Source organism: Arachis hypogaea, chromosome 11 (genome assembly GCF_003086295.3).
Source record: "Arachis hypogaea cultivar Tifrunner chromosome 11, arahy.Tifrunner.gnm2.J5K5, whole genome shotgun sequence".
In the NCBI taxonomy this organism is placed as follows: Eukaryota; Viridiplantae; Streptophyta; class Magnoliopsida; order Fabales; family Fabaceae; genus Arachis; species Arachis hypogaea.
The window spans coordinates 135,319,586-135,333,036 of NC_092046.1; the positions used below are offsets into that span (position 1 = coordinate 135,319,586).

General features: G+C 37.0%; 3 protein-coding genes across 4 annotated transcripts; 1 reads left to right on the forward strand and 2 right to left on the reverse strand.

Annotated features, from left to right (window-relative positions):
* Positions 1 to 231: 231 nt before the first annotated feature.
* LOC112722785 (probable galacturonosyltransferase 4) lies at positions 232 to 4,692 on the reverse strand. Of its 2 annotated transcripts, XM_025773941.3 has the most exons (10): positions 4,210 to 4,663; positions 3,956 to 4,116; positions 3,836 to 3,870; positions 3,698 to 3,742; positions 3,529 to 3,607; positions 3,218 to 3,432; positions 2,516 to 2,784; positions 1,979 to 2,336; positions 1,169 to 1,744; positions 232 to 940 (listed from the first exon to the last, which is right to left on the reverse strand). In XM_025773941.3, exons 2-10 carry the CDS (start codon positions 4,041 to 4,043, stop codon positions 665 to 667), a joined length of 1,941 nt encoding a protein of 646 aa, XP_025629726.1. In that variant the 5' UTR covers positions 4,044 to 4,116; positions 4,210 to 4,663; the 3' UTR covers positions 232 to 664. The 2 variants fall into 2 exon arrangements, with proteins under 2 accessions (XP_025629726.1, XP_025629725.1); XM_025773940.3 differs by having other exon boundaries at positions 3,956 to 4,692.
* Positions 4,693 to 5,641: 949 nt separating this feature from the next.
* Positions 5,642 to 9,187, reverse strand: LOC112722783 (subtilisin-like protease SBT5.4). Its single transcript, XM_029289962.2, has 9 exons — positions 9,092 to 9,187; positions 8,853 to 8,998; positions 8,659 to 8,756; positions 8,404 to 8,571; positions 7,854 to 7,959; positions 7,149 to 7,692; positions 6,980 to 7,074; positions 6,314 to 6,888; positions 5,642 to 6,224 (listed from the first exon to the last, which is right to left on the reverse strand). Exons 1-9 carry the CDS (start codon positions 9,185 to 9,187, stop codon positions 5,674 to 5,676), a joined length of 2,379 nt encoding a protein of 792 aa, XP_029145795.1. The 3' UTR covers positions 5,642 to 5,673.
* Positions 9,188 to 10,491: 1,304 nt separating this feature from the next.
* Positions 10,492 to 12,944, forward strand: LOC112722787 (ATP-dependent 6-phosphofructokinase 2). Its single transcript, XM_025773943.3, has 2 exons — positions 10,492 to 11,156; positions 11,898 to 12,944. Exons 1-2 carry the CDS (start codon positions 10,590 to 10,592, stop codon positions 12,717 to 12,719), a joined length of 1,389 nt encoding a protein of 462 aa, XP_025629728.1. The 5' UTR covers positions 10,492 to 10,589; the 3' UTR covers positions 12,720 to 12,944.
* Positions 12,945 to 13,451: the final 507 nt, after the last annotated feature.

Here is a 13,451-nt window from a genome sequence, read left to right on the forward strand (position 1 = left end):
GACATGAATTATGCATAGTCATGGTCCCCTGCGCTCTACTTGGTACGTACGTAATACGTGGTTCACACTCAGTAATGCACTTGATTTGAGTGAGTCTGCCCTGTTTAGCATTTCTCAACCACCTGCTACTCAACACTCAAGCCTTGTTTTACATAATAAAAATAATGTTGTTTGTCTTCTTCCACAATGGCAATAAGCCAATAAAAAGAAAGGCCAAGTTACAAAATGATGGGTCAACAATAAATGGTTGCAACATATAGGTATAGCAAAATAATCCCACTCAACAAAAGAGTTGATTTGGTTTTGGGGAAAGACAAGGGAGAAGTTTTCTTTTCCCTGGGATTTTTGTCATTTTGAAGAACCACTGCCGAAGGAAACAACTTAAGACTAGTTTCATTTTTTGGCAGTTTACATCTCTCCAGGTATGTGATCAAAAGATGCAGAGATACTGATTTTGGATGCGAATCCTCTATGGCACAATCCAAAATTACACTAATAAACAAAGAAGGAAAATGTATACAAAAAGAATAAAGACCATTAGAAAAGAAAACCAAAAAACAGAAGTCCTACACAGATGGAATTGCACACCTACAAGGCTCACTGCACCATAGCTAACAGCCAAATACCAACAAAACTTTGATGCTTAAATGTACATGAGACCCATCTAAGGATTGATGTTGCACTCTCGCAAATATACAATGTCATAGTCAACATACTTTGTCCAATGACCTCGAAACTTGGGAATACTTATCTCAAGCCATGGTTTCATGTTTCCATTGTAGTGTACCACAGCAGCTCCTTCAATCAATTTTTGGTTGACATTGGTGTTGTAGCCAAGACCCAAGACATGCCAAGTTCGGTTCAATGGGAAAGTGCGTTTCCAGAAAGTTATAAGACCAGGTGGCAGTGTCCCTAACTTCCATAGTTGCCTATCATGATTCTGCAAGTCAATTAAATTTATTAGCGAAAATCAGTTTGAATTCAAATCAGAAACAAAGAAGACAGGTATTTTAGAATAGGTGCATGTCACTTCATATTGGATGGACTCGCGCTAGGTTTTAGAGTTTAGACTAAAATAAGAACTAAAAATTGCATATTGCAACTGTACTAATTCCACAAGAAAAATTATCTAAGAAATTTTACATATGAATCTCAGTGCATTACTTACCAGCTTCTGCCAGTTGTGGTACAACTCAGTGATGTTTTGCCTCTTCCACTCAACTAAATCAAAAACATTCATACCATATGCCCATCCACAGGCATGAGGGTCAAAGTTCTTGGCTATGAGAGGATTAGAGAAGTTGAGATAGCGATCAAAGCGATGAAAACTTTCGCCACAAGTTTCTACAGCACCATTTACATTTCCCTTCAAATCAATTGACCACAGTGCAGTCAGATCCTTCTGAACAACTATATCATCATCCAAGAAGAGCACTTTGTTGAGCTTTGGAAACACCTCGGGCAAGTAGAAGCGGAGGTGGTTCAGTATAGATAAATACTTTGGGTTTCGAAACTTTAAGTTTGAATCAGAAGTTGCCTGATGAGTCTTAAAGTAATAATCTATCATGGAAGGAGAAGACAACTGCTTAAGAACCGGACTGTAACTTGAATTCAACCATGTAAATTCTTCAATATTCTGAACCTGAATGGTTGCCTTCCCTGGTGGATTCGCCAAAAACCACATCCTCATTGCTGCATAATTGAGCCTATCGGTAACAATATGAAAAACATGTTTTGAGGCATCCTGCAAATACATTAGAAGCAATGCTTTGAATGATGTCAATCAGAAATAAAAGCTCCCTGTTGATATTAAAACATCATAGGACTGTGGGGCCAAATAGAATGAGAAAAAAAGGGTCTGTCTGAGTCCAAGTATAAACATAGTAATGCAGCTGCACGTCCATACCAGATTTCTTTTTGTTTCATACTCTCGGCAAACAAAAACATGTTGAAAAAATTCTCAGCAAAAATAATTTACCTTTGCATGGGCAACAGTAGAGTTCACAACAACACCTGTTGCCAATATGTTATCCGAGAATATTGCATAATGGTATAGTTGAGGGTCTTCTAACTTCTCGGGGTTTGGAAATTGTTGTAGAGAAGGAATTAAACTATGATATTCAGTTGTGAGGCGCAATGGAAGACAATGGAGACCTTTAGGCAATGTTTTTGCCGTCAATTGTGTTAAGAACACGGTCTGTTTCTTGTGCACACGAAGCTGTTCCTCAGTTGAATGGAGCATAGCCCTAAGCTTCTTCACAGCCCCGGCACAATCATCTTGAATTTGTCTTCCTTTCATCAATGATTGCTCCATTGCCTTCATTCTTTCATTCGCACTGCATTAGTATAAAAATAAATATATATGTTAAGACTGAACAAAATATAGCACATTGCTACTCAGTGTGATTAGATGCAGCTGAGAACAAACTTAAAGATGAAATCACAAACTTAGGAGCTATGAGGAGTCAGTAAAGCACGCAATCATGTGTAAACGAATTATTAAAAGCACACTTACTTCCTAGGCAAGTCAGAATCTTGGCTTGCTTCTCCAACAGTTCGTAAGACTTCCTTCACTCGTAATCGAAGCTCCCGAGTGATTTGGGGATTGTTCTTAACTGCTGGAAGTGAAAGAAATACCTTAGCCTGAATGAGCTGATCTTTTAGTTGCCGTACCCGAGCATCAGATGGTATTCCATCATTCTGGTTGTTCGATTCTGGTGACACATGTGCTTTCTTTTTTATTCTGCTAGAAGATTCACGAGTTTTTTGCTCTTGTTTATTAGTCTGAAAGAATATAACCAAGCGTGAGCGTTTGGGTCAAACTTCTAACAATCTACTAGTGTAATCTTCTAACATATGTGTTTGGACAATGAGGTAATAAGCTTAAAATGTTGAAAGCCAACACCAAAAGTGAAGAGGGAACCTAATCATCATGCCAACATTGTCTATGCACCAACATGATTGTATCATACCCTGTATAAAAATATGTCTTAACTAGAAACGGATACAAGTCTGATGTGTTCGTCATGGAGATACAAGCCTACACTGCTACACATTATACTAAATGTTATGTCTCGTAAAATGATGGACCACCAACTTCCTTATACACAGGCATGTATAAAGATCTTAGCATGAGCAGAAACCTAGTGAGTACTGAAGCTTTTGCAACCCAAAATTAAAGAGAAAGAAATATCAAGAGGCAAATATATCACCTTACCGTAGTTTCAGATGCAAGTTTCCCATCACTGTCATCAACGTCAATAGCATCTTCTGGATTAACATTATCACTGGTTGCATTCGTTTTCTCCAGGTAGTTGCTTTGATTTCCTTGCTTGATTCCATCTATAACTAGTTTGATGGGGTTTTCCCCTTCATTTGTAGCTGACAATACCCTGCCAGATGAATGCTCCCTAGATTCACCCATTTGCAAGTCTAGGACCAGCCAACCAAACATATAGAAAGGACATCAATAAGTCGATAACAATAAACAATTAAAAAAGAGAAGAGGCAGATACAAATATACAGTACCATGAGGCAATTTCTTTATGCTGGTGGAGTCATCGGTATGTACATCCCCAATTGGTTCCTTAAGGACGGTTGAAGTTTCCTATTGAACCATAAATCATCAATTACTGTGCAGAAAATTAAAAACTTCTACCAAGGTATGGTGAGAGAATAGGAAGGATCAAAGTTTTACCTCGGGCAGTAGATTTAAACGGGCAGAGTCCGCTGCATTGTTAGCCTGATACAGAAACAAGAAAGAAAATCGAGAATTTGATAGATCTCCTTAGAGTGAAACCAAATTTCAAAGGATGGACATGGATTTATGACTTACAAAAGCAGGAACATCTTGAACAAGCTCTTGCTCAGCTGGAAAATTAAAAAAAAAAATTAAAAATATAAAGGGAGTTAGGAAAAGGAGACTGAGCAAGTTGAGATAAGGAACATAACTGACCTGAGGGGTAGCTGTAGAGCAGAATTGGAGCAACAACAGTAACACAGAGCAAGAAGAGCAGAATGTTTCTAGTGGCCACGATCTCCATCTCCACTCAAATCATGAAATCCCCTCAGAGAGTGAGTTTCTTACAATAATTTTGTTGCATAACTAACCAACCACTACAATGATTGAGAGAGAGACACGCGTTACTGTAGAGATGGCACAGATTCTATCCGAGATGTTACAAATGTGAGGAAAATAGAAGCAATTACGGTTACACTGAGTTGGCGGAGAGAGAGGGCAAAACGCAACACATGCCACGGAGAGAAAGAGAGATAGAGAGAGACATGTGGTCTGAAACGCAAAAGGAGAAATAAGACCCGTTCCACCAGAAAATGGCCTTATTTATTTATCTATTTATTTGTGTTTGTGGCCTGAGACTGAGAGAGAGAACCACAACTACCTTCAGCTCAAGCATATAGCAGCATCTATAACAACCTAATCTAATTGATGGATAACGAAGAGAGATATCACCATAATCACTAGTTCACTACTGTCTACTGCTACTACTGAATATTTATTATTATTATTATTATTGTTTAAATTATTGGTCATTAATAACGTTGGGTTTCATTTCAAGCGGGGATTGTATTGCGTCACTAATCACTATTAGCAAACGGCAACTGACTGAGGGGGAAAACCAAACAAAAACGGAAAGGGGAAAACAGTGATGCTATGCTAATTACGGGGTTATTAATTAACTACGATCACGCGATTTCACGCGTGACGCGCGCCTGAGCTTGTCATGGCTGTCAAAGTTGCCAGCGTGGCTGCCCCATGCGGAATTTTGTATTACACAGTACACACGCCTCACGCCCTCACTTAGGTCCGTTTGAAAATTCTAAAAATAATTTTTTTGAGTTTTTAATTTATGAAAAGTAATAATATTAATATTTGATGTAATTTTTAAAAATTAAATTATAATTTTTTAAAAAATTATTTAAAAATTTATTAAAAAAAATTTTAAAAATAATTTTTTTTATAATATTATTATTTTTATAAAATAAATATTTTTAAAATTAAAAATTCAAATACAAAATAATTTATTTATAAACTATTTTTAATATAATTATTTATTATTTAAGTTATTTTTTAAAAAATAATTTAATTAAATTATTTATCCAAATTAAACCTTAGTAATAATTAGTAAGTCTGACAAATATTGTTTTTAAGCTGGAAGAGATTCTCACTTTATTCTCATTTTTATCTTTTATTGTATAAATGTGCACTTGCATGTTATATTTCATATTAAAATCAATTATTAATATAATATATATTTAAATATAAATATATTAATAATTAATTTTAATAATTAATTTTAGTGTATAAATATTAAATAATATTTTTATTTATCTCATATGAATTAATACTGACTTGTTTAATCCAGCTTCCTTTTATTTAAACTTAACTCAATGCATACTTTAATGTACTTTCTAGGGTCAAATGTACTTCATCATGCAATGTATAATAGACGAAGAGCGTAGTAATAATTAATAAATAAAAACAGTCACGATTCTATTCTATTCAATTTCCATTTGTTTTTCAACCTACGGATCATTGCTGAAAAGTGACAACTAAGCTAATATAAAGAAAAGAAAAAATGAAAATAGGAACAGAAATGAAACAGAAATGTCATCCTAATAACCTATTTGCATAACTAAAATCTAAATATCTAATTAACCCTTGTTGCCCTTGATTCCACCAACGGTGATTGGAGTCCTGACATAATGCTTTCCATCGGACCAAGTCAGGACCGCATAGCCTATAGAGGGACCTGGCTTAGTAACCTCCATTGCGACTTTAAAACTCTTCTCTTCACCCACGCTCTCAAACTTCAACACTTTGGGAGTCACGGAAATGGAAAGCCCCGAAGGAGTGTGGAGCCTTGCAAAGTAAGTCCCTGGCGAACCCACATTCGTCACCCTGCGTGTCACATTAACTGAACCATACAGCGTCGGAACCGTTATTGTAGGGTAGTTGAAATCCAAGACGCTCATTGCATCAGGGCACTCATGATGACGAGCCCCGGAGAATGCCATGATCTGGTTCTGATTGTAACCAAGGGCACATAAGAAGTTGAGGTTATCATCTATGGTTGTATCGTAGACCAAGCCAGGGTCCATGGCGCGATTTGGTCTCACGTGACCAGAACCATATGCATACCGTGTTGCTTCTTTAAAATCCGTCCCATCACGCATTGGCTCACCCTTGTTGTCCCTTGTCCTAGCTGAAAAGGTACACCACCAGAAAATTAAATTAAATAATCAATTGATAATTAGTTATTTAAATAAATATATCAAACAATACATATAATACCGCTGGTCATGATGGCGGACTTGATAGCTGATGGACTCCATTCAGGGTGGAGTGTCTTGAGAAGACCGGCGATTCCGGCGACGTGAGGGCAGGACATAGATGTTCCAGACATTATGATAAATGGAACCCTGCGCTTATCATAGGGCATTTCTGTGGGGCTAGCTGCTTCCGAATATGCAGCAATGATATTGACTCCGGGGGCCGTGATGTCAGGCTTAAGGATCTCAGGTGTGATTTTGTTAGGCCCTCTGGAAAAGAATGATGCCATGAATGGAGCAGGTTTCACATGGTACTTGGTTTCCGGTGGAGCAATATATCCCATCGGATTCTTGGAAGAATTGAGGTATGCAAAAACTTGCAGGCCATCTTCATAAGTGAGCTGTGATGCTGGAAGGAAATGAGGATCAGCGATGATCTCATTACCACTGGCCTCATCGTTGCAAAGAATCATTCCAACTGCACCAGCCTCCATAGCCACAAAGCTCTTCTCCACTCTTGCCGTCTGGCCTCTACTACAAACCAATATTTTTCCCTTCGCCTTCTCTGGATCAATTGTTCCTATCTTACACAGAATACTGCACCACAACCACAAACACAAGAAAAAGTTTATTATGTCTTCCAGACTTTCGAAAATTGAATTCAAGAAATAGGTTATTGGATTCTTACGCGTCTCCATCAGTTGCATTAGCCAATTTTGCATCTAAACCATTGATGAGTGGGTAAAATTTCTTTTGTGGCATAGCATTAGAAAGGCTTGCACCCTGAAAGTATATATAAGATTAGAATTGATATGGAATAAAAAATTGAATCTTTTTTCTAAGGTAGTGTTTGTTACCGTAAAGTTCTTTCCATTCTCGAGTTCAACAACAGAATCGAACTCCCTGTCCAAGGTACTTGCAGCTACGGTGAATACCCAAGGCGCAACGTTGGAGATAGATCCTGGTTTTGGTCCCGAATTGCCACCAGAGCACACGACGGTGATTCCCTTTCTGAAAGCATGGAATGCGCCAATGGCCAGACCATCTTCAATGTAGTCAACGGGATCCCCTCCAAGGGAGAGGGAAAGAATGTCCACACCATCATGTATAGCCATGTCGAAAGCCGCCATGATATCAGCATCAAAGCACTGACTGCCGTTAACTGGCGGCCAACAAACCTTGTAAGTAGCCACTCGAGCTTTAGGAGAGCCGCCTTCCGCGGTTCCATTGCCAAAGCCGAAGACGTTAGCGCCGGGGACAAAGTTTCCACCTAATGTTGATAGTGTGTGTGATCCATGACCTTCATAATCTCGCACCGTGTTAAGAGTACCGTTCTTCAGTACACTTGCCCCTACATTTGCAGCATACCCTTTGTTGAAGTACCTTGCTCCTATCAGCTTCCTGTAATCAGGATATGGTTAAATTTCTGTTACTGTTTTACGTGTTTGCATAACTTTTTAAGATTTCTAGTACTGTTCTTTACAGAGAGAATAAAATGAGAGAGTAAATAAACATTAAACAGTATCAATAAAAGGCGAGAAAGAAAGAAGTTAAAATCTCACCTGTTGCAATGAAAGTCAGGACTACCACCCTCACAGGATCCCTTCCATCTTGAAGGAATGGGACCTATGCCCCCATCTCTAAAGCTAGGAGATTCTGGCCATACACCTACACGTAAATTTTAATCAAACTTTCATGAAAAGCATGTACAATAATGAAAGAAATCACAGCGCATAAACTATTGGAAAAAAACACTATTACATGTAACAGTATAGTACTTGCTAGTTAATAGTATAATACTTGCTAGTTAATACGGTTTATTAAATTGGAAAGGAGAAACATGATGGGGTAATGAATGATTTGTATGTCACAAATATTTAAAGGGTCCACGACAATGTGATTTACACGGCTACATAACAAAAGAGATCATACTTTTCAGAGAATGGATTGTGATTACATATTTTTTGTCTCTATTATTTTTTAAAAAAACAGCGAGATTGCCATGGAACAAGGACAGATAATAGAGTATACGATACTTTTATTAGTCACTTTTAAAATTGATGTGTTACAAGGAAATAAAAGAGAATTATAGCAGAAAGATGTAAAATTTACCAGTGTCAAAGTTTCCAATTATGGTATCTTCACCAAATTTGGCTTTGCTAAACACTGAAGCAGGGCTAATCACCCCACTTTGCTTCTCCATTAGCATAAACTCCCACGTACGTGTAGTGTGTAACTTCCTTCCTTTGTTCAAGAACACCGACACAACCTTTGGATGTTCTATATAAAAATATCACAGTAATTTTGGGTAAGATTAAAATTTAAATCTTTTTCTGTTTACTATCAACCACTTTATTAAGATCTTACTTGCAATTTCAGCAGCCTCTTCATCTCGGAGCATTGCAGCAAAGCCATTGATATGCCTTGTGTAAGAATAAATCATTGCTTCTTGTGCTTTCTCGGAACTTCATAACAATTAATACACGTCAAATTTTTACACATAATATTCAGTATTAATACGTTCAAATAGTATTAAATATTGATTAGTGAATATTAAGTACCTTCCCAAATAGGATCCAAGAAAATCATAATGAGCTTCGGTAACTCTATCAAAATCAGCATCTGTAGCTGCTTCACCGTGCTCATGTGATCCCAAGTATACTATGTATGACTTTTGTTTTTCATCAATAAAAAAAAAGGAAAAAAACTAATAAATAAATATAACACATTACTGTAACAAAACAAAAACATAAAAGAGAAGAACAGTGAATGAGTAAGAGTAACATAAAGGCATGCTAACCTTTTTAGGTTCAAAAGCAGTACCAGTAGAAACTTGTAAAAGAGAAAAGAGAATTAAAGCTGATAACAGAAAAACTGAATTCTTTTGGAGCCACATTTTTTCTGTTATGCTGCTTTCACACTCTTCCTTTGAAGAAATAATAGATAATACATAGAGAGTGATAGTATGTATTTATAGATACAGATATAGATATGAATGGATTGAATTTTGAAAAGTTGTTAAGATTTTATTTCGAAAAGCTGTTTAGATTTCGAAAAGCTGTTGAGATTGTGTGATTTAATAAAATTTTAAATATTAAAAAAAGATATAAACATGAATGGATTAAATTTTAAAAAATTGTTGAGACTGTACAGAAAAATAGTTAAAATCATGTGATTAGTTTGTTTTATTTTAATTTAAAAACAAAATTTTAAACTCTGAATATTAAAAAAAAAAGGCTATTTTGTTAGTATTTTTTTTTCAACTAATTTTTATGCTAAGCAAAATATTAATTTTTAGTTTTTTATTTTTAAATTGTGTCATTTACGTATTTTTAATATTGAATTAATATTAATAAAAATAATAACAGTCACGATAAGATTTACGCTGATGAAATTGTGAATGATGCATATTAAATATCTTAATAAATGAATACAATACAAAAGTACTCTCTAAAATTAAGCTACAATTGAATTATTTTGGCTAAATATTTTAGTGGATGAATACAAAGGTACTCACTAAAATTAAGCTATAATTGAATTAATTTGGCTAAATTAATAATAGTAGTATGAGATATGGTTGATCACCTGAAATGCACAGGCTAGTACCAATGTCCTCAACTGTCTGATGTGAATGAAGATCCTTTTCATTGTCATTCTACTACTCCAATTATACTTCATGTGTGGTTTCTCTATATAGTGTTTAAAATTCACCCTTAAAGACTTAAAACAAGTTCTTTACAAACAAGAAAGAATTCCTTTCATTCGGTCAAAGTTCCTAGAAAATTATCTAAATCAAACTTTCTAATTACTTAATTAGTATGTAGGACTATAAGAAGTAACTAGTCTTTGTTATTGGCATTGATTTGCGTTGTTGCATTTTAGTTGATGTTGTCATTCCTATTGATGATGTTATTATGTTGTTCTTATACTATTACTATTGTTATTGTTACATTATCATAATGTCATCGTTGTTGCTATTATTCTATTGTTAATGTTGTTGTTGCTCTTGCCATTAAACTCGAAGGAATGCACCTGAACTCAATAGTGACGACTATTTGCGTAAGTATATACAATGTTATTCATTAGAAAAACAAAAGTAAAAGAAGAAAAATTTTAGAAAAATGTAGTGGGTGTGTAGGTGTATTCATGCATGCGTGTAAGAGCCTAAGAGGTTAGCAAGTACGCTAATTGCAACACGTCAAAAGCAGTGACTCAGTGAGTTCCTGGCCTTTATAATTTTCTTCTCGTTTCTCTTTTTTTCTTTTCATTTCGTACCGTTAGCTACGTGATAGGAAGCCATGGCTGTATCGAACAGCAATTCCGGCGTGGACACAAGCAAACTCTTCAATCCCATCAACCTCAAAGAACTTCCCCATCTCACTCACTACGTCTCAACTATCCAAACTCACCAGAACCCCTTGGATCACGACCCCTACTTCCACACCGATCAAGGCTTTTACGTATCCCAATCCGACGTCGTTCTGCGCCAGATCACCTACGACCTCTCCGGAACCTTCGCCACTCCCTTCCCTCTCTCCGCCTACCACCGCGCCGGCCCCCGCAACCAAGTCTTCTTCCACCCCTCAGAGGTGCGCGCCGCTATTGTCACGTGCGGGGGGCTGTGCCCTGGCCTCAACACCGTCATCAGGGAGCTCGTTGTGGGCCTTTGGGACCTCTACGGGGTTCGCCAGATCTTCGGGATCACCGCCGGTTACAGGGGGTTCTACTGGCGGGAGCCGGTGGAGCTGAACCCCAAGCTGGTTGATGACTGGCACAAGAGAGGTGGCACCGTCCTCGAAACTTCTAGAGGCGGTTTCGATCTCAATAGGATCGTTGACGCTATCGAAAACCTTCGCTTCAACCAGGTCACCAAACTAACTTCGCTTTGTGAAATCTTTATCATGTTTTCCATGGTCAAAGCTTCTCAATACAGTCAATGAGTGAATGCTCAATGCAGTTTGACCTTGTTAGGTTTATATATGATCAAGATGACTAGTTAATTAGATGCATTTTTTTTTTTTGTTGATTAGCCCTGTATTTCCCCTTCATCGTGAAACCGAAATTTATAAATTGTAAGATGTTATTGTGCTTGATTTACATGCCTTGAAATGATCCTAGGAAAGTTGATCAACAAAATTATGTGAAATAAGTGGCTTGTTCAAGGCTGGTTCATAAGAAATGGCTCTAACTATTAAACTGACATATTAGTCTAACACGATTAAATTGTCTATTAGAGGATTGTGATTGTTAAACTGATTTTAAACTAATCTAATATATCATGGATATTTCTGAACTGAATGCACTTGAAATCAATAAGATTGGATTTCCCTGACTTTCTATGTGTGAGATTGGAGATTTTCAGTGTAATCATTTCTAGACTTGATTTGCTTGTTGTTAACTCTTGTGTTTTGGCTTTAACCATTCTTCCGAAGATTGCAACAAAAAGTTTTCCCTTATGTTAAGCTTTAGTAGGATTCAGGTAATTTAGAATTTAGATAGCAAGCCCTCTTGAATTAATTTTTTCTTCTCACATAAGGTGGCTGTATAGCATACATAATAAGGCATCCAGTATTTCTGAAGAACTAATTCACTGTGATCATCAACAGGTGTACATTATAGGTGGCGATGGGACTATGCGAGGAGCTGTGAAGATATTTGATGAAATTAGACGTCGCAAACTGAATGTTGCAGTTGTTGGAATTCCTAAGACCGTGGATAATGATGTGGGAATAATTGACAGATCTTTCGGATTCCAAACAGCAGTTGAAATGGCTCAGCAAGCAATAAGTGCCGCTCATGTAGAGGCTGTGAGTGCGGTTAACGGGATAGGCCTGGTAAAGCTGATGGGTCGAAGTACAGGGCACATAGCTTTATATGCAACACTTAGCAGCCGTGATGTCGATTGCTGCCTAATTCCTGAGATAGACTTTTTCTTGGAAGGAAAAGGAGGACTTTTCGAATTTCTCGACAAGCGACTGAAGGCAAACGGGCATGCGGTGCTTGTCGTTGCTGAGGGTGCTGGCCAGGATATAATACCCAGAACCGATTCACAGAAGCAAGAAAAGGATGAATCTGGCAATCCAGTGTTCTTGGATGTTGGTGTGTGGCTGAAATCAGAGCTAAACAAGTGGTGGGCGAGGGAGCACCCGGATGAGTTATTTACGGTGAAGTACATAGATCCTACATACATGATTCGTGCTGTTGCTGCAAATGCCACTGATAATTTGTACTGCACACTTCTAGCGCACTCTGCAATTCATGGTATTATGGCAGGGTATACTGGATTTGTAGCTGGTCTTATTAATGGAAACTATGCATATATTCCATTGGATGATATAGCGAGTGCAAAGAACCCAGTCAATACAAAAGATCATAAGTGGTCGTGGGTGAGATCTGTCACCAATCAGCCTGATTTTGAAAGGAGCTAGAAGTTCAAACACCTAACTTTTCAGACCCGTCTTGGAACAAAAACTATGAAGGGAGATCTTATTTAATGCTGATTCTCATGTTGTTGTCATATTATGCCCTGATGGAAAATTAGATATGCAGATGGTGTACATATTTATGTCGCTTGAAACATAGTCTGTAGCATGAGTTTTTATTTTGCCAACCTTATGATCATCAATAAATCAACCTCGAACTATGGTTCTTAAGTGTTACTAGTGTGAAACATGCTTTGAGGGCGTGTCCACCATGTAGATTCTTTTGTTATGATGTTTAACATGTGACGATTCTGCGGAAGAAATGTGAGAATAATATTTTGTAAGCAGAGTATCATAGTGATTGGATTTGAGAGTCGTAGGAGATGTTGGTCTTTGAAAGCGATAAGCATGCATATTGCTTTGCAGTCTGCAGTCTTTTGTAGTGTAACAACGACTCAACGAGTGCTTCAGAAGCTTTCAATATTCTGTGCCTATGAGCCCAATTGATCTTTGATTCCCTCAAAGACGAAGAGAAGATAAGATAAGGATTAAGCTGTACTATATAATATGTCGAATGATAGAGGACTAGAAGAATTTATTATTTTTAACCAATAGTTAACTAATAATGTTTAAAATTGTGGACTACAAATATATTATTGAATTGTTAGACTAAGAATTAGACTGATAGTTAAAGTATTGATAAAAATAATAAATTCGGTTGATTTTTGAGTTTTTCTC